Source organism: Apodemus sylvaticus, chromosome 1 (assembly GCF_947179515.1).
Source record: "Apodemus sylvaticus chromosome 1, mApoSyl1.1, whole genome shotgun sequence".
Taxonomy (NCBI): Eukaryota; Metazoa; Chordata; class Mammalia; order Rodentia; family Muridae; genus Apodemus; species Apodemus sylvaticus.
In genome coordinates, this window is record NC_067472.1 from 168464131 (window position 1) to 168487517 (window position 23387).

General features: G+C 52.4%; 2 protein-coding genes across 2 annotated transcripts in view; both read right to left on the bottom strand.

The window, feature by feature from the left end:
• Positions 1 to 2844, bottom strand: part of Kcnc1 (potassium voltage-gated channel subfamily C member 1) — a 32283-nt gene extending 29439 nt beyond the window's left edge. Inside the window, exon 1 of the mRNA XM_052162589.1 lies at positions 1262 to 2844. Within this exon, the coding sequence (XP_052018549.1) occupies positions 1262 to 1831 (570 nt within the window). The 5' untranslated portion in view covers positions 1832 to 2844. The remainder of the gene's footprint in view (positions 1 to 1261) is intronic.
• An 18556-nt stretch (positions 2845 to 21400) lies between these two features.
• On the bottom strand, positions 21401 to 23146 carry Myod1 (myogenic differentiation 1). The gene is made up of 3 exons (XM_052162655.1): positions 22520 to 23146; positions 21993 to 22074; positions 21401 to 21651 (listed from the first exon to the last, which is right to left on the bottom strand). Exons 1-3 carry the CDS (start codon positions 23144 to 23146, stop codon positions 21401 to 21403), a joined length of 960 nt encoding a protein of 319 aa, XP_052018615.1.
• Positions 23147 to 23387: the final 241 nt, after the last annotated feature.

The window sequence follows — 23387 nt, forward strand, 5'->3', positions numbered from 1 at the left end:
TCCCCCAGCTCCCAAATTTTGTCCGCTGATTTGCGGATTTCAGCTTCTTCTTATTCCTCACCACTCCCCCCACCCCAGCTCTGGCTCAGCCTCCTGTCAGCAAACGAGAAGGGTCCTGGAGCAGTAAACAGACGGGCAGAGGTAGTGTTTTGCCTGGGAGGGGTGGCGGTGGCTTACAGATGGGGAGGGGCTGTTTTAGATTTCCAACTCTACAACATCGTTCCTCCTTGGTACTCGTCAGGCCAGAGAACAGAGCCCAGGAAGACCGAGAGTGTGTCTTCCAGGGTTGCTGTCTCTCTGGGGTCTCCTTCTTAGGTTCAGCAACAGATGGTCCACCCAATGGCCCTTGCAACCCACCACGCTCCCGGTTTTCACAGAGGAAACTAATCCAGGGAGGCCATCTGTAGAGCCAAGGTCAGGAACAGGATGTCCTCTCTCCCCTCTAACAATTTGCTGTTTCTAAAGGGGCGTGGTTGAGGAAGACACACCCACTTCACACAGTTCTTCTGGGTATATTCCCTTAAGGTTTTCCTCTCTTGCCAGCCTCTTCCCAGGGGCCAGAGAAAGCAGGAGCTTAAGGCTTTGCCTTCCTCCAGGACTAGCTCTTCCTAGTTCTGAGAAGGCAGCTGTCCCAGAGATCACCATTCTCTTATGTTCCTCACCCAGACCCACACCGACCACCAAGCTCTGAACTCTGAGCATGCCCAAGACCCCCTCCTCAAATGGCTTAAAGGAGGTCCCCAACGATAGCGGGGGTGTCTGTCTCTAGCTTCCCAGCAGGTTAAGACACTGTTTCTACTCCAAAGGCTTCCCGACCTGGGAGGAAGCAAGGAGTCTCCCCACTGTCCTCAAACCAGAGGGCAATTCCCACCTTCATGATGTCTGTCTGCCAGTGCAGGAATGGGCACTAAACAGGAGTCGGGGGGAGGGGTGGTCACACACATTCAAACATACACATATGCTCACATGTTCCTACAGACTTGATCCATCCAAATATACACCAGCACGCTTACATAAATATGCATGCACAGCACACACACACACACAGACACACACACACACATTCATATACAACCAGCAATATAAACTCATTTATACAAACCCAGTTATGGCAAAAAATCACCCCTTCTCTTACACACGTACACACCCCCTTCAGTTCAGAACACTCTGGGCACTCACTGTCCAGTGCACCCTGCCCGTGGGAAGCGGCAAAGGCTGCCCTTCCGGGTCAGGTTCTTCCGATGGATAAGCAGTCACTTACCCGCGCGTAGCGGGATGAGTAGGGGTCCTCGAACAGCGCCCAGATGCGCGGCTGCCAGCGGCGCCAGAAGCCGCCAGGCCGGCCATCTGGGGAGTCACTGAGCGCCAATCTCTTGGTCATCTCCAACTCGTCCTCGCCGTCGCCCGAGTCGCCGGGGCCGTCGGCGTCCGCGTCGTCCGCGCTGTTGTCCAAGGGCGCGCCACCAAAGCTGTCCAGTGCCTCCTCAGCGTCGCGGTGCTGGCGATACGTCATCCAGCAGCAGGGCTCCACGTCCGTCTCGTCGATGCCCCAGAAGGCCAGCTCCTCCTCGTAGAGCGGCCCGCACACGTCGGCCGGACAGTGCAGCTTGCCGGTGCGGTAATAGTTCAGGATGTGAGCGAAGACGCCCGGGTGGCGGTCGAAGAAGAACTCGTCGGCGCGCGGGTCATAGTCGAAGTGGCTGTGGGCGTCCGGCTCTGCCAGCCAGGCAAGCCGCGTGCCCGGCAGCGTGCGCAGCGTCGAGCGGTACGTCTGGTGGCGCGTGCCGCCCACGTTGATCACGATGCGCTCGCTCTCGTCCCCTTGGCCCATCGCGGCGCCCCCTTAGGCATGGCGCGGCCCAGCGACACCCATGGGAGCTGCCGCCAGGGGGAGTTGGCGACGGGGAGGGGGGCGCAGGGCCTCTTCCCCCCTCCCCCCAGCCGTCGGGGGGCACAGAGGACCGCGGCTCTGGCCACCCACCCCAACCAACGAGCCAAGCCCCTTCAGAGGGAGCTGTCAGTCAGGTGCGGGTCCAGGGGTGTGTGCGCGGGCTCCCTAGGGTCTTTAAGGCGCCTAGTGTGAGAGGGAGCTGGCCTGGCTGCGGAGGAGGCAGTGGAAGAGAGGAGGGAGGTAAAGAGGGAGGGAGGAAGGGAGTGGGGCGGCGCTCAGCGGCGAGGCCCGGGAGGAGGGGAGAGAGGATGGGGGGGCCGGGCTCCCGGTATCATCTCAGCGGGAAAATGGAGAAACCGACACAAAGCTTTTTAGAGGAAGGTCAGCTGCTCCGTTTCGGGGGCCGGACCGATAGACCAGCCCCAGCTGGGGAAGAAGGGGTTACGAGAAATCCGCGCTTGGCTCTGCGGTGGTCGCCGCAGCGCGCTCCCGGTGCGGTGGGGACGGATGCGGCTTGCTCTCCTCCCTGCGTGACCGGTCCCCTTCGGCTCTCCTTGCCTATCTGCCTACTCCCCTCGGTGGCGGGTGAAGCTGCCTGACCTCCCTCCTCGTTCCTTCTCCCCGCCTCCCGGAGGAGATGGCGGGTCTCCTGGGTAGGGGCACCAGGGTGCTGCCCCGCAGGGCGGCCGCTGAGCGCAGCGCCTGGTGCGCTCGGGCTGGGTCAGGGGTTCCGCTGGGCTGCGCTGGGACTCAGGCTTCCGCGGCGGTGCTGAAGGGACAGCTCCCGGACGGCTGCGGAGGCACGCTGGGCCGAGCGAAGGTTCTCCCGGCCGGGTTTGCTTGGCGGGGCCGGCGGGCACTGGCTCCGGTGTCTCTGCGCCCCGCACTCCGCTCCCTGCTCCGGGAGGGCGGGTGGCGCTGGCAGCCGAGGCGAGGGGCGCTGCCGAGGTCGGGCCCGGTAGGCGGGGGTGGCAGGTCCGGGCGCGGCGCAGCTAGGCTGGCGAGGCCAGGGAGGCGAGGCGCGGAGCGGCCACTGCCGCCACCGCCGCCGCCGCGCCGCTGCTGCCTCCGGGCTGCTGCTCCGCTGCCTGCTCGCTCGCTCGCTCGCTCGTTCGCGCGGTCCGCGTCCAGCCCGCGGCTCTCCGGACACGGGCACACGGCGCGCGCAGCCGCACTCGCCCCCGGAGGGAGGCGCCGCGCTGGGTCCTAAAAAGCCCTGATTCTGCGCCCCCCTCCTAGGCCGGCACCGAACCCCGCCTCCCTCAACCCTGGCGCTGGGGGCGCCCGCCCTTCCTTGCCTCTTGCTCGGTGGGGACCCGCCGACGCTCCGCCCTAGGGGAGCTCCACTAGTTGGGCGGAGGCTCCCAGAGACGTCTGGGCCCGCGCCCCCGGGTCACACCGAGGTGAGAAGGGCGGCGGCCAGCTCCTCTTCTAACCCAGGAGACATCTGATATCCTGAGCAGACAAGCCATTCCTTGACCAGGACGGAGTACTGACCTCTCAAGGAATCCTTTAAAACCGACCCTTCCCCCCGGGGAACCTGAAGGCCCAATGATCCTTTAGAGATAACTTCTTACAAGGACTCAAAAATAGTACCTTTCTCACCATCCCCTTGTCCTAAGTCACCATTAATGATCAATCCCGAGACCCTCTTAATCCCTTTGGCCCCTTTCAGGCCCTGAACCCTTCCTGACTCCAGAGTGACTTATCACAACAATGACAGACAGACCTTAGTTTACCCAGAAAAACTGAACTGCCTTATGAAAACATGTTCAGAGACTGCTCAGCTCCCTGAATACTGAGAGACTCACTCCCCAGCACTTCAGGCACCCCTGATGTGTGTCTAGGAGCTGTGGTTCCTCCAGATTCAGACTTAATCCTGGGGACAGTGATCATATTTCTAACTTCAAAGTCCTCCTGACCCATGCTTGCCTCCCACCCATAGGTTTATTTAATCAACAATCATTGCTACTCATTCCTTACCTGCTCCAGATTCTATCCCAGGCACAAAGTCACAAGGGACGAATCAGACCCAGCTCTCAGCCTCCAGGGACTCCCAGCTTTTTAAAGAAGTGGGCAGGTGGGATTGAGAGGGACTGGGAGGTCAGGCCCAGCTTCAGAGGCCGCTGGACTAGGAGAGATGCCTATTGATCTCAGTCCACTGCAGTCGAACAGGCTGCCCCGGCAAAGGGATTTAATTAAGACGCGAGAGGCTCTTATTTACCTGTTGGCTCTTGCTAACGGTGCAGACAGCTGTCTGTCTATACTGACCCGCAGACACTGTTGGGAGCCTAGGACAAACCTGTGACAGATCTCCCCACCTGATCATGGGAATCATAGCACTAATGAAAACAGATTGTCATGCCACAGGGGGAAAGTGTGGGGAGGTAGAGGGGGTGAGAGGCAGAGAGGCAGAGTTATCAGAAAGGGGCAGAGATGGACAGACAAAGAGGGGAGGAGCGTGAGGAAACCTCTTCCCTCCGGAAGCTAATCCCAGCGTTCCTCCAGACAGCCATTCTCTTTGGTCTGATAGCGAGGCGGGATAAAATGGCTTTTAGTGTCCTTCTCACTCTGGCCAGTGTCTGTCCCATTCCCTGACCACAAGGAGGTCCAGTGTGGTGCACTCTGGCCTGGCCCTGATTCAGATCCCTAGGACACTAGCTCTCAGGATGTTCAGCCCAACTCTAGGATTAATAGAATAAAGACCCAAGAGACCCAAGAAGTGAGATATTTTTTTTTAATCAGAGTCATGTGGAGCTTCAGCTGTGAACGGTCAAGGGACAGACACAAAAGGAGCTTCCTAGACTCTTCCTCAGGGAACCTGAGGAGCCAGCCTCAGGGGCTCAGGCTGTCCCCACTTCCCTGTCTGTGAAGCCACATAGGAGCAGAGCTTGGCTCTCCAAATGTCTCTTTAGTTCAGCTCTCTTTATCAAAGAGATAAAGATATCCTGTGCCTCCAGAGCCCCCCTCTGCTACTTTCCATGGAGCCCTAGACAGTGAAGCCCCTCACTGAAATCTAGGAGATCTGGGAGGCTCCAGACGGCTAGACTCTTTAACTTAGGCTGAATCCTGAGTAGGGACTTAGCAAGAACCTTAGAGGGGTAGGTACTAAGCTCCAGTCAGACTCCACTCCGTGCATGAGGACCAGTGGGAGCCATGGTGGGACCTGGGTGTGGGGGAAAGCAGGGGGCAAAGGGATGAGGTCTTGGAGGGGCAGAGACAAAACCAGAGAAAGCTGGGTAAGGAAGATTCTAAGCCTGGAGGATGTGCCAGAAAAACATGGCTGTGCCAGGGCTGGAGGGAAACACCATGGGCAAGGGGTCACAGCGCACTCTGAGAGTTAAGCAGACTGGGCTCCGATGGGAAACCCTCCCCATCAGAAGTGCCCCACTTTTAGAGTCCCACTTTGGTCTCTGATGACATCCCCTGGTCCTGGGCTTCAAGGAGCGCTCCCTCTTCTGTACCCTAAGCAGGGCATAAAAGTCCCTCCTCTCACCTCCCCTTCACACCAAGAGAAGCCTGACATTCACAGAAAGCCCAGAAAAACCAAGATGAAAGCACTGGGCGGGGGGGGGGGGGGGGGGCGGGGGCGGGTGGAAATAAAACAAGGAAAAGAGAAACAAGGTTGGGGGGAGGGGGCGGTTGCTGACCAAGCGCAGCCTCTTCCTCAGAAATACTAACACCTCACCCCCTTCCTGCCTTTCAGCCAGCCACAGTGTAGCTGCCTGCCTCTTCACAAGGGAAGGCTTACAGTCCCCCCCCCCCCCGCCCAAAAAAAATTCTCTGGCAGCTGCGGCTGGTTGAGGATGATCAGTCCTGTCTCTCGGGGTTCTGAGCACGAACTAAAATAGACTGCCTGGGTTCCAGTCTCTAGTGGTCTGCCTCTGGCTAGTTGCGACCTCAGGAAAGCTACTCAACTCCTGGTGCCTCAATGACTTATCGCTAGATGGGATTAGTTCTTGTCTTTGCAACCTTACCGCCTGCGTTCTGGGATGCAGGAAGGAGTGCTGGGATGCAGAAAGACCCCCCTCCCCCACCCCCGCCTCCCGCCATGGGAATAGCCCCGCTCAAAGGAAGAACTAGGCTAGATGGGAGTAGAAAAATGTGAGGGGTAGCTGAGGGCAAGCTGTACCTGTGTTGTCACACCTGGCACCTGCACACCTACTGGGCTCAGGAACTGGCTTTTGTCCAGCTTGACACAGAGTTTGTTGCTGCTCTCCCAGGTCAGGAGCTTCTGTGTTCCCGGTGGGTTAGACTGCCATCTTGTGGCTGGGCCTGGAATCTAACCTATACTGGCCAGACAACAGCTTCTGGCTACCTGCTGGGATTATGGGTCATGGAGCTGGCAGGTGTCCTCTTTCCCAAGTCACAACTCCCTCTAGTGGGCAATTGGGGAGCAAATCTAGGGGCTAGTAGTGACGCTGTGGGTTACTGATGACCTTGGCCTCCCGTCTATAGCTTGGAGCATGAAGGATGACTGTGGTGCTGAGCTGGGCTGTGTGCAGCTGCTGCTTCTTACGGTGAGACAGAGGCTCCAGAGACGAGCAGAAAAGGCCTAATTAGGGTGAAGAACACCGTGTGTGTGTGTGTGTGTGTGTGTGTGTGTGTGTGTGTGTGTGTGTGTGTGTGTGATTAAACCAGGGCCTCTCAACCTCTGCACTGAAGACACTCTGCACCAGAGAACCTGGGATGCTATGCTCTTATAATAGGCAAGTTAACTTCCTTCTAACCACTAGATGCTATTAGAAGCTACATTCCTAGCCACTGCCATCAAAAACATCTAACCTGAATGTCCGTTGATCTCTTGGTTTCTCTCAATCACATAGGATGAAGAATTATCTTGGGCTACACATGGAAAATTGGAAGGTGTTTAATCATAGGCTGTGGGTTACTGGAGTATACATGTTTCTCTTTTCTGTGACATCCCTACTCCAGAACCATGCAGTATATACACACACACACACACACACACACACAGAGAGAGAGAGAGAGAGAGAGAGAGAGAGAGAGAGAGAGAGAGAATCTAAAAACAAATCCCAAACCATTTTAAGTGAATTTAGGATTTTTGTGTTGTGCCTCATTCACAGCTATCCTGTTACCCATGGGCCACAAGCCGGACACCCTGGTCTACAGTCTTCAGAAGCTGTCCCTAGAGGTCTACAATTCCTAGGCAGGTTTGGTTGTAGACACTGTTTTGCAGCTCACTTGCTGCGTGTGCCCGTCGCCTCTCTTCTCCCGGCTTGTGCTCCCACATCTACACGAGAAGGCCGCTGCCGTCTTGTGGGTTTTTAATGAGTTAGTGTCCTCGGTTTCTCTCTGCTTCCCTCTTCTCTCAATATTAACCCCATCCCATCTCTCAGACCAGCCAGCCCCGATCCCGTCTCTCTCTCCTGCCGGCCCTCAGCCAGAGCCATCAGTATGGTTGGGGGACAGGAATCAACTTGAGCTTGGCCTTTGGGAGGGAAAAGGCCCCGCCCTGTTCTTGTTGGCTCTGACAATGAGATATGGAGCCAGGATGATGGGGGCAACTCCTGCCCGAGCCCTGACGGGGGTCAGCAAGGAAATCAAGGAAATGGAGAAAGGGCACGTGTACAGGAAACTAGGGGTCCACAGAGGGGAGTGTACACTCTGATGCTACAGCCGGCAACTCAGAGCCTCAGCCTGTGTATTGGGTGTAGTAGAGGGGAAGCAGCTAGCTAATCTTTCCAGAGTCTCTCTAGGTGAGCTCGCTAAGGCTGTGAACACCCAGGAGAGAGAAACTGCAGTTGCTAGCTTTTGCCCACAGTGTCCTCTCGCTCTGGACTCTTCAGGGAGGCTTTGCCATCATTCTTGGGACTGATTCATGTGGGGGAATCGGCAAGGCCACTTCCCATGGGTCCACGGCCTTGGTGTTTGTCATGGCTACACCCATGTCAACAACATACATCATTATAGACTTCACATGGAACCTCCTCTGCTCCCTAGATGTCACATGATGATGATCAGGAGAGCACTGCGCAGAGGGGAGTGTGAGCAGCACGGGGCAGGGCCCTGACCCCTCCCTCTGCAGAACATCTGAGGTCCTCCGTGGGGAGCTTTGTGGCACCCTAGTGAGTGCCTGGGTGTCTGATGGCGGATGGACCAGCAGGTTGTGGAGGGCCAGGACCAGGCATCATTGGGTGGGCCTGAAGCCAAACCTTTTTGAAGATTATACTTTTAAAAATGGCAAAAAGAATAGAAAATTGGAGATTAAAGGGAATATTTATTTACACAGAAAAATAATCAGGATGACATTTAAATCTTTTGAAAGCTGATAGGTGACGCCGACATTTATAAATCCAGGACAAAGCTTTGTTTCTTAAAAACCCTCTCTCTCATACGCACATGCACACACACAGACACACACAGACACAGACGTACACAGACACACATGCACACATATGCATATGCATTCATGTGTGCACACACAGACACACATGCACACATGCACACATACAGACACACATGCACATAGACAGACACACATGCATACATGCACACACAGACACACACGCACACATACAGACACATATGCACATGCACACACATGTATAAATGCGCATGCATGCATTCACATACACATGTAAGCACATGTACACACACACACAGATATCATGGCATGTACATGGAGGCCAGAGGACAGCTTGTATGACCTATCATGCAGCTCCTAAAGGTTAAACTCGGGCCTCATGCTTGGCAATCAGTGCCTTTACCTGCTGAGCCATCTTGACAGTTCTAAAAGCCTTACACTTACTCTTTGTCTAGCAATATGCCCAGTCCAGTTCTACTTACTCAGAAGCAGTCACATTCACACAAACAAGCAAAGAAACAACAATTCAGCAGTCACATTTACTGGCAATTGTGGGAAACGATATTCAGTTAACACAGCCATGAATTCTAGATGGACTTACAATGAATGAACAACCTCCCTGTTCCTCCCTAGGGAACTTTTTTATGTGCACCAAGAAACGGCTTTAAATCTCCACACAGGCAACAGTTCCCTGAAGTGGGTGGCACCATTTAAAGGTGCAGTCCAGGATACACAAAGCAGTACTTCCCTTTCCTGCTTTGGGACAGCATCTCGCTGTGCTGTCCAGGCTGCCACTTCCAAGAAGCTGGCACGGAAGGTGCGAACCACCGTGCTGGACACTGGATAAAAACAAAAAGTGAGCAAGTGAAACCCCACGCAGTTCTGGAAAATGTCAAACCTGGAGGACCCAGGCCTCCTGATTTTGAAACTGACTACAAAGTTTCTGGTTTCAAAGTTGCCCTGCCCCAGTATAAGCACTGGTATACAAACCAATGGAGAGGAACTGGAGTAAGCACACAGCTACGGGACAGCCTGCAGGAAAAATGCCTTTTCCAAGAAATGGAGCTAGAACAACTGGAAATCTACACAAAGCCAAGCAAATTGGGATCCCCGTCCCAAGCAGGCAGTGGTTTTGTTGTTGTTGTTGTTGTTGTTGTTGTTGTTTTAAAGGAGTGGATCAGATTCTAAAATGCAAGACCTAAAACTCAAAGGTAGGTTTAGTTCTCAAACTCCAGGTAGGAAATGTTTTCTTGTTATGATATAAAAACATGAGCAAAGGTTGAGTTTCATTGAAAAAAGAAATTGGTGCTTCAAAGGAAATGAAAATTGCAGAAAATGGAAAGACAGCGGAATGGGAATGAGAGAGCTACTGGCAGGCTATGTAGTTGTTGAGCAGAAAAATGTAGAAAGAAGTCTCCTCACTCAATAAAAAGACAACCCGATTTAAAAGAGGGCCAGTGATTTGCATGATCATACTGGAGAGAGGATGTAGAGATGGCCTTAAGTAGGACATAGAAAGATAGTAAATGCCATTAGTTACAACCACATTTAGTACTACACTATACTCTCTATGACAGTTGCAACGACACAGGCAACACTATGTGTTGTCGGGGATACAGAGAGATTGAAGACTCCAGCTTTCGGTGTTCCATTTGGTATTCAAGCACCTGGCAAAGCAACCTAACCATTTGTTTGGGCTTGCAATTGTGTGGCGGGAGCCTGAGGTGGTTGGTCACACTGCCTCTACATTCAGGTGTGGGGCTGAGACAGACAGGGAGAGCCTCTATGTGTTTCCTTCCCATGCTGGGACCCAGGATTGGAATCATTCTCTACATTCCAGGTTGTCTACCTACCTCCGCTGGGCCTTCCTGGAAGCTCTCACAGACACGCCCAGGGGTTTTACTCTTATATGGCTCAAAATCCCTGAAGCTGGTAAGATTAGCCGTGGCCAACACACACCTAAGAGAACTGGAACTATACTTTTCTATACACAACCTTGTGTTGTTCACAGTATCACTGCTCAGAAAGACTTAGAGTTGGAAGAAGCTCAATGTCCATCAGCTGACGAATAGATAAAATGCAATATTTTGACATATGACAGAACTCTATTCATACATGGTAGTCATGTACTAACATGAATGTGTATAAACTTTAGGAACCTGCTGAATGAGAGAAGCCACACACAAATGGCCACACATTATGTGATTCTGGTCATATAAAATGTCCCCCAAACAGGCAGAGTCCTGGGGATAGGCTAGTGGCATCCAGGGCCCGGGAGGGAGGACAGTGATGAGGGACGGCTTATGGTCACATGTTTCTTAGAGAATAATAGAATGTTCTGGAATCAGACAGTGGTAATGGTTGTGGCACAAGCCGCTGAAATATGAACTTTATTATTGTTTTTATTAATTACTTATTCACTAGGTTTTTTTTTAAAGATAGTCTCATGTGGCAGCAACCCTCCTGCTTCACCTTCCTGAGTACAAATGTGCACCACCTTCTAGGAAAAATTTAAGAGGTAGATTTTATATCATGTGAGTTTTATCTTTAAAAATACTTTTAAGATTTATTTATTCTATCAAATGTATCTGAGCATTTCCTGCATGTATGTATGTGTGTGTGTATGTGTGTATGTATGTGTATATATGTATGTATGTATGTGTGTGTATGTATGTATGTGTGTATGTGTGTATGTATGTATGTGTGTATGTATGTATGTGTGTATGTGTGTATGTATGTGTGTATGTGTGTGTATGTATGTATGTATGTATGTGTGTGTGTGTGTATGTAGACCATTAGCTCTCTAGGAGTCAAGAATAGTTGTGAGCCATCACGTGGGTGCTGGGGACCTAATTTGAAGCCTCTAGAAGAACAGGCAGTGTTCTCAACTCCTGAGCCATCTCTCCACCCTCATGAGTTATATCTTAATAAAACAGTGGAGACAATAAGGGATCAGGTGACCAGAAGGCTATAAATAGTCAATGCTGAGACAAAGCTCGGCTGCATGGTCTCCGATGGGTTATCTGGAAAAGTTCTACTTTGTGATATTTGTTTTTCTTTTCCTAAAAAGCTCCAGTTGAATTTCAGAAAATAAATATGCCATTCTCAAAATATTTATTACATTTATTTATTTGGTGTGTGTGTGTGTGTGTGTGCATACACGTGTGCACACACATCAAAGTCAGGGGCTAGTTCATGGGAATCAGTTCTCTCCGTCCACCCTGTGGGTTCCAGGGATCAAACTGAGGTGTTCAGGTTTGGTGGAAAGCGCCTTCAGCCACTGAGCCACCTCACAGGCCCTGCTACACCTTTTATAGGTACCAGCTCTCTCACAAAGAGAAATGTTAAGTCCAAATGTGTGTACAATAAGGTGGAGGGCGACAGGGGGAGACACTGGACACTGACCTCTGACTCCTATGCATGCACACACTCCACACCTTCACACATACACATATATACCTCTATGCATGCACACACCCACACACCTTCATGCATGCATACACAATCACACCTTCATGCATGCACACACAACCACACCTTCATGCATGCGCCCACTCCCACACCTTCATGCACTCACGCCCATACCTTAATGCCTATATACACTACCACACCTCTGTGCATGCACACACTCACACACCTCCATGCATGCACACACACTCCATGCATGCACACACTCCTACATCTTCATGCATGCACACACTCCCACATCTTTATGCATACACACACTCCCACACCTCCATGCACGAACACACTCCCACATCTTTATGCATACACACACTCCCACACCTCCATGCATGCACACACTCCCACACCTCCATGCATGCACATACTTCTACACCTCCAAGCACACACTCTCACATCTTCATGCATGCACACACTCCCACACCTTCATGTGTGCACACACATATCTTCATGCATGCACACACTCCCACACCTCCATGCATGCACACACTCCCACATCTTCATGCATGCACACGCTCCCACATCTTCATGCATGCACACACTCCCACACCTTCATGTGTGCACACACATATCTTCATGCATGCACACACTCCCACACCTCCATGCATGCACACACTCCCACATCTTCATGCATGCACACACTCCCATACCTCCATGCATGCACACACTCACACACCTCACTTTTTGAGTCATGCCCTCTCGCTCATCCTGGGGCTTGTTGATTAAACTGAGTTAACAGAGACTGGGGCTATGATACACACCTCCGTGCCTGGCTCTTATGTGGATGCTAGGGACGGAACCCAGGTCCTCAGGACAGGAGACAAACACTTCTGTGACCCAGACATCTTCCAGCCTTCAAATGTAAAATGTTAAGATGATAATGACTTGCATGTAGGCTGTTCAAGTGTTTCTAAGACAAGAAAACAAAAACAAAATAACCAAGCAGACTTGTTCCGAATCACCACCCTGTAATTATCCCCTTTCTGCTCCCCCTCTCTCTTGTGTTTGCTGTGTTCTCTAGTCTTGCTGCATCTTTCTCCCTATACCAGGTGCACAGTCTTTCAACCTTTGAGAGACTCCTCTATTGATAACGTTTTTTGTTACATTGTTTTCTATACAGAGAGCAGAGTAATCATTCAACCTGGCTGATCTTGTGTTGTGACATTGATAACTTCAGCATATTTCTTTCAGGCTCACACCTATATTGGAAACATCACATACATTTTCAAGCTTGCTGTCATATTTGGGAAAATTTCAAGTTTCTTTCCTCCATGGGCTGTGGGGACTCAAAGGATTTTGAATTTTCTCATATGGTGATAATTTCAAATATTGCCTGAATGATAACCCTCAAAAAATTTTTTGTTGACGTCGAGGTCTTGCTACAGTGGCATCTTATGAATTTTATGTTGTCTTGCTGGTGTCAGATCAGCAAAAACTATTTTCCTAATATGTTTATATAATTTACTTTTCTTCCTTGGCTGGATGAACAACCAGATCAAAGGCTTTAAAAGAACTCCACTAAGAAGTTGTGTTTTTTTTCTTGACAGTCCAACACTATGGTGCCCAGGTGGGGAGCAAACCTGAGACAAGCACCAGCCTGGCCCTCACCAGTGGACAGGCAGACCATGCCCTAGACAGCCCTCAGGCCGGGGCCACCCAGCCTGGGCAGGGAGGAGACTTGAGATGACCCCTAGTCCAGGTGGACAGACTATGCCAGAGACAACCCCTACCTCATCTGGGTCTGTTACCACCAAAGGTCGGGCAGACATGCCTGGTCTGGGCTACTGCTTGGGCCCGTGTCGATGTCTTAGTGCTGTGCAGAGCTGGCCCCAGCTCTTGCCTGGACATCCTGGGAGAGCTGGCCCTGCTGGCCTGGGTGCAGATGGGCTGACCCAGAGGGCATGAGAGCAGGAGAGCTGGCTCTTCCTCGCCTGCTGTGGCATTGGATGAGCCGGCTGGGGCAGTGCTGGAGAACTTGCCCGGATGGTACGGGTATGGGACAACGGGTGTGGGAGTGGGCTGACCATCTCCGCTACCCCCCGGGCCCAGCTCCAGGGCCTTGAGTTGGCCCTGCCCCAATATCTATCTCATCGATGAACTGCAAGCATGTTCAGGCACTGGTCCTAGAGATCCAAAGCTGAAGGATCTCCATGACACAGGGCAGCCACGGGAGAGCTGAGAGGAGTCCCAGTGAAAATCCAGTATTGACAGTGTAGCAGAAGCCAGAGGCCTCGAACCAGACCAAGGAGTCAGTGCAGTGAACATTTGCAACTGAAGAAGTGTGGACAAAAGGGTGTACTGTGGGACACACTGGGACGGACACACCACAGCTTCCATAATGATATATTTTTTCTTTTGGTGGGGGGGGGGCATTGCAAGGACAGAGGGTGGATATGCAGGGACAGGGAGATGGCCGGGGTTGGTGTGCATGATGTAAAATTCACAAAGAAGCAATAAACAGTTAACAATAACAACAACAACAATAATAATAATGATGATGATGATGATGATGATGATAATAATAAAAGGGTTTCTTCCCCTTTCTGTGCTAGCGCAGGGCTTTACCCTTGAGGTACAGCCCTGGCCCTATGCCTTTGTTTGTTACATTAATTACCTTTCTCACTGCTGTGACTAAACACCTGACAAGAAGCACCTCAAGGGAGGAAGGGTTTATTTAGGTTACCCTTTGAGGGTACAGTCCGTCCTGTCAGGGAAGGTGTAGTAACAGGGGCAGGAGGCCCCCGACCATAAAGCACCTACAGTCAGGAATCAGGTCAGCTCTAAGACCAACAGCCCCCCTGCCCCTCAGTGACGTACTTCCTCCAGGGCTCCACCTTGTAAAGGTCTCACAGCCTTTCGAAACGTGGCCACCGGCATACAGACACGTGTGCCTGCAAGGCACACTCCATATTCAAGCCACAACAGTGCTCTAAATACATTTCAGATACGGTCATCTTCACAACATTAGAATCATTTTAATTTATTTCACCACTCAATGTTATTGCTTCTATTTTATATTCCATTTAAAAAAAATATTCCACTTAACCCAAAGGAAATGTTTTTGTTTGTTTTTGTTTGTTTAGGACTTCAACATGCCCATAAATGTCACCAAACACAAGAATAAACCAGAAGAGAAATATACAATGACCATAACGGATTTCTTAATGTAATTTATTCTGAAAATTAAGACAAAACCTAGGCCATTTAGGCTTCTTCCCAAGGCCTTGGTAGAGGCTCATGCAGTAGATGGGACCTGAAGCCTTAGCTTCTCATCTCTCTCTGTCATGGCACATCAGCCTCTGGGTGTGCATTTTAAGTACATGTATGTTGTTTTGGTGGTTTGAATGAGGATAGCCCCATAAGCTCATTTACTTGAATACTTGGTCCCCAGTTAGTTGTGCAACTATTTAGGAAGGATTAGGAGGTGTGGCATTATTGGAAGAGGTGTGCTTCTGGGGTGTGTTTTAAGGTTTCTAAAGTCCATGCTATCCCTTTCCCTCTCCCTCTCCCGCTCCCCCTCCCCCTCTCCCTCCCTCCCTCCCTCCCTCCCCTTCTCCCTGTCCCTCTCCCTGTCCCTCCCCCTCCCCCTCTCCTTTTCCCTCTCCCTTCCCTCCCTGTACTGGCTGGGTTTGTGTGTCAACTTGACACAGGCTGGAGTTATCACAGAGAAAGGAGCTTCAGGTGAGGCAATGCCTCCATGAGATCCAGCTGTGGGGCATTTTCTCAATTAGTGATCAAGAGTGGGAGGGCCCCTTGTGGGTGGTGCCATCCCTGGGCTGGTGCTTTTGGGTTCTATAAGAGAGCAGGCTGAGTTCCGGGCAGTGGTGGTGCATGCCTGTAATCCCAGCACTCTGGGAGGCAGAGGCAGGTGGATTTCTGAGTTCGAGGCCAGCCTGGTCTACAGAGTGAGTTCCAGGACAGCCAGGGCTACACAGAGAAACCCTATCTCGAAAAAACCAAATCCAAAAAACCAAAAACCAAAAACCAAAAAAAAAAAAAAGAAAAAGAAAAGAAAAGAAAAAGAAAAAAGAAAAAAAGAAAAGAAAAAGAAAGCAAGCTGAGCAAGCCAGGGGAAACAAGCCAGTAAGAAACATCCCTCCATGGCCTCTGCATCAGCTCCTGCTTCCTGACCTGCTTGAGTTCCAGTCCTGACTTCCTGTGGTGATGAACATCAGTGTGGAAGTGTAAGCTCAATAAACCCTTTTCTCCCCAACTTGCTTCCTGGTCATGATGTTTGTGCAGGAGTAGAAGCCCTGACTAAGACACCCCACCCCCACCCCCAGCAATAGTAGAGTCATTAAGACAGCTATCATGTGAGCACACAGGTGCAGGCGTATGCTGGACAGCATGACTCTGGGATTCTTCAGATGCAGCCATGTGAAAATGACCCCAGAAGCCAGGGAGAGTTTCATCTGCATTGAAAATAGGGAGGCAGTAGGTACTTCTGAGGTGAGGTGTTCTGAGACAGGGGCAGACAGCAGGGGGCCTGTTTTCCAACCTTCAAGGTGTGGTGGCCTAGCTTCCGCCTGCCTTCTCATCTCCCTCCTGACTCTCTCTGCAGAGGCCACAAAGGTGAAGCAGGGGAGGGGAGGAGAGGGGAGGTAAGCAGAGCGCTCCTCTCTGGAGCCTGTTAGCCTGGGTTTAACCCTGCCTCAGGGCCTTTGTTGCTCCAGGCAGACAGTTCCTCCTCCTGGAATGCTCCGGCCAGAGTTTGTAATCTAAGGCAACTCTCAAGTTTCTAAAGAAAACCGGAGCGGACTAGGAGAGCAGATAAGCAAATGACGTCAGAAGGAGGGGCAGGGGAAAGAAGGGCGTCCAGGCGCAGTTCACGGAGACTGTGGGACTAATACAGTTTTTGTACGGTTAGAACCAGTTTAAATGATGTTTCTGTCACTTGCAACTGGCAACATTCTGTGTCCCCTCTGTAATGGCAGCACAGCCCACTCAGGGGCAAACCAGGATCTGATGTCCTCCACAGAGCCTCTTTCATCTTTTCTTTCTTTTTTTTTTAAATATGTTTTTTTAATTGGGCATTTTCTTTATTTACATTTTAAATGTTTCCCCCTTTCCAGGTCTCTCCTTGGGAACCCCCATCCCCTCCCTCTCCCCCCCACTCTATGAGGGTGCTCCGCCCCCACCCACTCCCATCCCCATCCCCCCCCCAGCATTCCCCTACACTGGGGCATCGAACACCCTCAGGCCCAAGGGCCTCTCCTCTCAGTCATGTCCAACAAGGCCATCCTCTGCCACATATGTGGCCAGCGCCATGGGTCCCTGCATGTGTACTCTTTGGTTGGTGGTCCAGTCCCCAGGAGCTGGGGGTGGGGGGAAGGTCTAGCCTGTTGACACTGTTGTTCCCTCCAAGGGGCTGCAAACCACCTCAGCTCCTTCAGTCCTGTCACAGACCATATGAAGCCTGAGAAGAAGGAAGACCAAAATGTGGATGCTTCAGTGCTTCTTAGAGGGGTGAACAAAATACTCACAGGAGGAAATATGGAAACAAAGTGTGGAGCAGAGACTGAAGGAAAGGCCCCACCTGGGGATCCATCCCATATACAGCACCAAACTGTTGGGGATGCTGGGAGGTGCTTGCTGACGGGAGCCTGACATGGCTGTCTCCTGAGAGGCTCTGCCAGGACCTGACAAACACAGAGGCGGGAGCTCTTTCATCTTTTCCAGGACATCCACACCCCAGCCACCATAAAGTGAGTTGTGCAGGCTGTTCACTGCCCAAGTGCACATGGCTAGAAATGAGTGTGGCCAGTGTGCAGCCTGCCCTCTACTGCTGAGCCATCGATTCTGAAGCCAAGGCGGTCTGCCAGGTAGGGAAAAGGTTCCCAGTATAGAGGCTACCCACCTTTCACCTGACAACCATCTTTACATTCCCATATCTACCTCTGGACGAATCCCCTTCTTTGGATCTGCAATGCATCGCCTGTCACATACAAACCATGCCCAGTCCAGTGCATGACACGAGCCACTCAAGTGTCCCCAGCAGCCTCTGGACAGAGCCTGCTCCAGTACAGCTGCTCCACTGCCAACACAAAGCAGTGCACACCTTGACCAGTTGCCATAACGACAAATCAAGAGGACCGACTTTGCATAACGGCTTTGCAGGAAGAAGCCCAGCTCTAGGGCAGGATGAAGAAGGAAGACTGCTGAGACTTCAAGGGCAGCCTGGGACATGGTGTGTTCATGGGGAGCTGAGGGCCCGATGAGTTTCAGGCTAGCCTAGCTGTAAAGTGAAAGCCCGTGCCAAAACAAAACAAAAACAAAAACAAAAACAAAAACAACAGGGAAAAGCTGTATAGTTTGTAGCTAGGTCTCTGGCAATAGGGCAGCAAATATTCCCTCTTGGAAAGAGGCAGGAAGGCTCCCAATATCTGTATTCACCCCTCCAGGAGCCAATCACACGCCCTCCTGGCCCAGATACCTGTAATCTAAAGTGTATTAACAGGGCTAGACCAGTGCTTCGCAACCTTCCTAATGTTCCAACCCTGTAGGACAGCTCCTCATGTGGTGGTGACCCCCACAAACATGAAGTAATCCTCACTGATACATCACAATTGTGATTTGAGCTGTTATGATCCTAATGTCAACATCTGTGTTGTCCGACAGTCCTAGGTGACACCCGTGAAAGGGATTGTGACCCGATGGTTGAGAACCACTGGACTAGAGAGATAGTTAAGAAAAGCCGGGGCCTGATGAGATGGCTCAGTAGGTAAAGGCACCTGCTGCTCAGTGGATGGTATGAGTGCGTTCAGTCCCTGGAACCGATGTCTTAGAAGGAGAAAATGAATTCCTTCAAGTTGTCTTCTGACAGTCTGTATGCACCACGGTACACACAGACACGCAGACACACACACAGACACACACACACACACACACACATGTATACACACATTCATACATATGCACACACACAAAAACAAATATTTAAAAGAGGAGTTTAAACATTTTTCTAGGGGCAGGGTTTCACTGTGCGTCTCCCCGGAAGTTGCCCACTCTCTCCTGTAAGGACTGGATGAACCCTTCCTTCCGTTGGGCTGATGGCTCCCTCTCTCTATGAGGTGATATATGTTCACATCTCCCCCAGGAAAGTCACAAAACATCTGTCTTGTCTTGTTCGCTCCTGTTTGTTTTTCCAGTCCAAATGGATTGTTGTAAACTGCAGAATTATTTCTGTTCTTTCCCTGTGTTGATCCCTCTGGGGCTCCCTGCTGCCCTCCGAAGTCAGCTCAGCTGAGGTCCATGTGGTCCTGTCTCATATCCACGTTGTTCCTCAGCTTCTCTTGAGCAGCTGTGGGTCCACGAGGTTGCCCCACTCCCTTTGTGCTGTGAGCTCCCTCTGCTGTCCAGTCCCTTCAGGATTCTCCCTAGCAGCTCTCTGCTGATGTTACTGCTCCTGTCCTTGCCCACCTATTTGTGACCATGGAGAGACACAACCTCTAAGGGTCTGATTGCTTCCCAACCGGAGGAGTTGTGTTCAGTGGCCTCTTCCCCTCGAGTATAGGACTTGGCATCTGTCCAATGGGCAAAATTATGATGGAGCCCTGAGGGGCCTCCAAGGCCTAAGGAACCCTGTGGAGCTCTGAGAGGCCAATGGAACATCAGAGTAATGAGAAAGCTTTGAGCAGCTCCTCCAGGATGGTGTTGGGGGAGCAGAGTCCACTCTCTGGATGCAGTGGTCCTTTCTGAAGGTGTCTTGAACCTGGCCTATGGGAATTCAAGAAGAGGATCTGTACAAAGGGATGCGCTGAGGACCTAGGGAGAAGTGTTAGAGGGAGGGAGAATTTGTGCCAGGCCACTCCAGGGAAGGACAGAGGTCCCGGTGTGTGTGTGTGTGTGTGTGTGTTCCCTCACGGCCATTGTCTACACTTGTCTCTCCCGACACATCTGCAATTGCACTTTGTCCAGAAAGCCCACCCTGCACTCCGGCTGCACCAATGGCCTCCCCCTCCCCCCACACAGCCCAATGGAAGCACCACACCGCAGCTCTAGAGATGTGCTGGTCCCGGGCGCCCGCGCCCCCCCCCCCCCCCCCCGCCCCAGTCTCTGAGCCTCTACCTTCTGGTGAGATGAAACAGTGGTAGATGCCCTGACTGCTGTCTCTGTGCAGCCCCACTATCATGAAGAGCTTGCACGTACCACAGGGTTCATAACCCATCCCCAGGGCCCTTTAGCTGTCTTGCACTGGAGCACCACCTTCCTTCAGGGTGTTGTGTGGCTCCAGGGCCTTAAGCTCCCACAGAGCCCTCTGGACACACCGTATGGTCAGGAACCATTCTCAACTTAGCACACACTTTGGAGTCCCTAAAAGGAGTTATTTGGAAAGCAACAATAACTGGTCCTGGACAGACTTATTCTGCCAGAATCTTAAGTGGATAGAGCTAGTTTTTTTAATTAGTCAGTTAATCTATTGGCAGGGTTTCATGTGTCCCAGACTGGCCCGGAACTTGCTGTGTAGCTGAGGATGACCATGTACTTATGATTTTCCTGGGCTACCCCCCCCCCAGGCCTTGAAACTACAGCTGTGCCCCCCATGACAGATTTATATGGTGCTGGGGGCTGAGCCCAGGATTTTATGCATGCCAGGCAAGTGTTCTATCAACTGAGTCACCTCCTCAGCACCAATTTTTAAATTTGATTTTAAAGAGGTTATTTGTTTTGAGGCAGGGCCTCCACTTTATAGGCAGGGTGGCCAGCCTCCTGCCTCAGCCTCTCAGATATGCTGAGATTACAGGGATGAGACACCACACCCGGCTTTTTTAGTTTTAAACTAACGCCAACCTATGTGCATCTTTCCGCTACAACCTTGGGTGAGGCAGGCAAGGCCCCCGGAGTTCCTTACAGCTGGAGATCTGCCTGTCCTTCTTACCCAGCACCACCCAGTCTCCGTGCTTCCCTTCTGCCACCTGCAGGGGTCGCTGCGTGACAGCCCGCCCAGTTCGTGGAGTTTCTTTCTGATCCCCCCCCTAGGAAAAGCCAGAGCCACGGCTGTATAAATTAGCGTCTTTATTTCCAACACCTGAGCGTGTGAGCCTCGAGGCTCGCCCGCTTGAAGAAAAAAAACATACAAAGTTTTTGTTGCACTACACAGCATGCCTCGGAGATAAATATAGCCCAAGGGACTCCGACTCTGACCAAGCAACTCTTATTTACACGAATAGATTACAAAAGTCTTATATAAAAAATAAGTGGTCCTCATCCTCGGGAAGGGGGAGAGTGGGGTATGGTTACACCTGTTATGGCAGAGACCTGAGTGCTCCCCCCGCCCCCGCGCAAGCTGTGGGAAAGAGTGGGTGACCGGAGGGTTCCAGAAAGTGGGGACCGTGTCTCCACAAACAACAGGGATGCGGAAGGCAGGGCTTAGGTGTGCGAGGCTCACCCCTGTGCTAGGGGCTATGAAGAAAGGAAGGCCTGGCCACTCAAGGGTCAGCTCTGGCCCAGTGAGGGACAGCAAGTGGCCTTCGCTGTGAGTCGCATGAAAAACAACGAAACAAACTAAACCCAACGACTGCAACAACAAAAAAAGTCCTTTCCTTGGGGCCGGAAGTGGGACAGATTTCTGCTCTTCCCTTCCCTCTGAAAGGGAAGAATAGCTTTGAAAGGACAGTTGGAGGAGTGTCTTTTAAGCTTCATCTTTTGGGCGTGATGAACGCAGGGGCACCATCCCCGGGAGTGCAGACGGTGAGCCCTCTGCTGCGGCAGCCGACCTCTCAAAGCACCTGGTAAATCGCATTGGGGTTTGAGCCTGCAGAACACTGAGGGGTGGCGTCGGGAGACGGGATCTGGGCGCCGTGTTCTGCGTCGCTTGGGGATGCCCCCTCCGGTAGACCCGGAGGCGTGTCTGGTGGTGCATCTGCCACAAGTAGCGCAGGCGCAGCGGGGCTGTCTGTGGAGATGCGCTCCACTATGCTGGACAGACAGTCGAGGCTCGACACAGCCGCACTCTTCCCTGGCCTGGGCTCTGTGAGGGGGAAGGGAAGGTTAGTAATCTAAACTCGAGTCCCTTCTCAAGTCTCCTCCCCTTAGGCACGGAGCTTTGTGGCAGAAGGGAAACTGAGGACTTGCTAGACTAAAAGGAGAATGGAGAGGAAGGTGTGTATCATAGTTCTTTGCCCTCTCCACCAACGCCCCTTCCCCCACGCCCCCTCCCACTCCCCACCCCTCCCCACCATCCCAAGGTACGGGTATGTATGTACTGAAGGCGGGAGGAGGGTACTAAGCCTAGGGAGTGAGGAAAGTTTCAAGGGGGAACACAGAAGGCCAATAAAGGCCTGCTAGCTGGGAACAGCTGAGAATACGCACCGCTGGACGCCTCACTGTAGTAGGCGGCGGCGGCATAGCCATTCTGCCGCCGCGGGCCGCTTGGGGGGCCGCTGTAATCCATCTGCGAATATCAAGGATGACAGAGTCAGGCCTACAGGGCCCGCGTGGGTCTCAAGCAACGCTCCTTGTCATCACCCCTCCCTCACTCTCTTAGTCTCAGCTGCTGGTTCCAGGACTGGGCCAGCCCCAGTTAGGAGGTAGGAGCCAGCCACACTTTAGAAGCTGTCGCATGCAGGGTCAAACTGAGAGTGGACAGTCACCCAGGAACACTAATCTGCATTAGGGTAATAAGGAGGAGGGAAAGCGTATCCCAGGGTCTGTGCAGCAGTGTTCTAATGCCATCCCCAATTGGCATAATCATGCCCTGGGTCTCCAAAGCGACTCCAGTGACAAATGCCAGGAGCATCTGGGTATAAGGGACACCCCCACCCCAAGGGCCTCAGAAACGTGTTGTAGATATCCCAGGTCCCGCATCCACTTGCCATCCTCCTGAGTCCCGGCCTTACCATGCCATCAGAGCAGTTGGAGCGCGGGCTGGACGCGTCTGAGTCGCCACTGTAGTGCTCGCTGCCGCGACCTGGGGGCAGCGGGCCGGGCGCGTAGAAGGCAGCGGCGCCAGGGGGCGCGGCGTCCTGGTCGCGCAGCAGAGCCTGCAGACCTTCGATGTAGCGGATGGCGTTGCGCAGGATCTCCACCTTGGGTAGTCGCTGGTTCGGATTGCTGGACGTGCAGCGCTTGAGCGTTTCGAAGGCCTCGTTCACTTTGCTCAGGCGGCGCCGCTCGCGCATGGTGGCGGCCTTGCGGCGATCAGCGTTGGTGGTCTTGCGCTTGCACGCCTTGCAGGCCCACAGCAAGCAGCGGCCCGCCTGGTGGTGCCCGCTGGGCGCGCGCACATGCTCATCCTCGCGAGCACCCGGGCCTGGGTGCACCGCAGTGGGGAAGTGTGCGTGCTCCTCCGGTTTCAGGAGGGCCCCTACGTGCACCAGACGCGGGTCCAGGTCCTCAAAAAAGCGCAGGTCTGGTGAGTCGAAACACGGATCATCATAGAAGTCGTCGGCTGTCGCAAAGGAGCAGAGAGAGCCATCGGGGCCTGTCAAGTCTACGTCCCGGAGAGGCGGCGATAGTAGCTCCATGTCCCAATTCCTGGGTCCTGCCTCTTGCTCAACTCTCTATGTGAGAGTCGTCTTAACTTTCTGCCACTCTGGAACCCCAACAGTACAATGGCAAAGATTCTGAGGGTTGGAATGCACACCGGCTGTCCTCTGCCTCCCCTGCCTGTCCTGTCAGAAGTGTGGTGAAGAAAGCAGTCGCGCCCTGGGGCGTCCTGGCCCCTAGCTTCGCGCCAGGCGTCCTGGGCTATTTATCCAGGGTAGC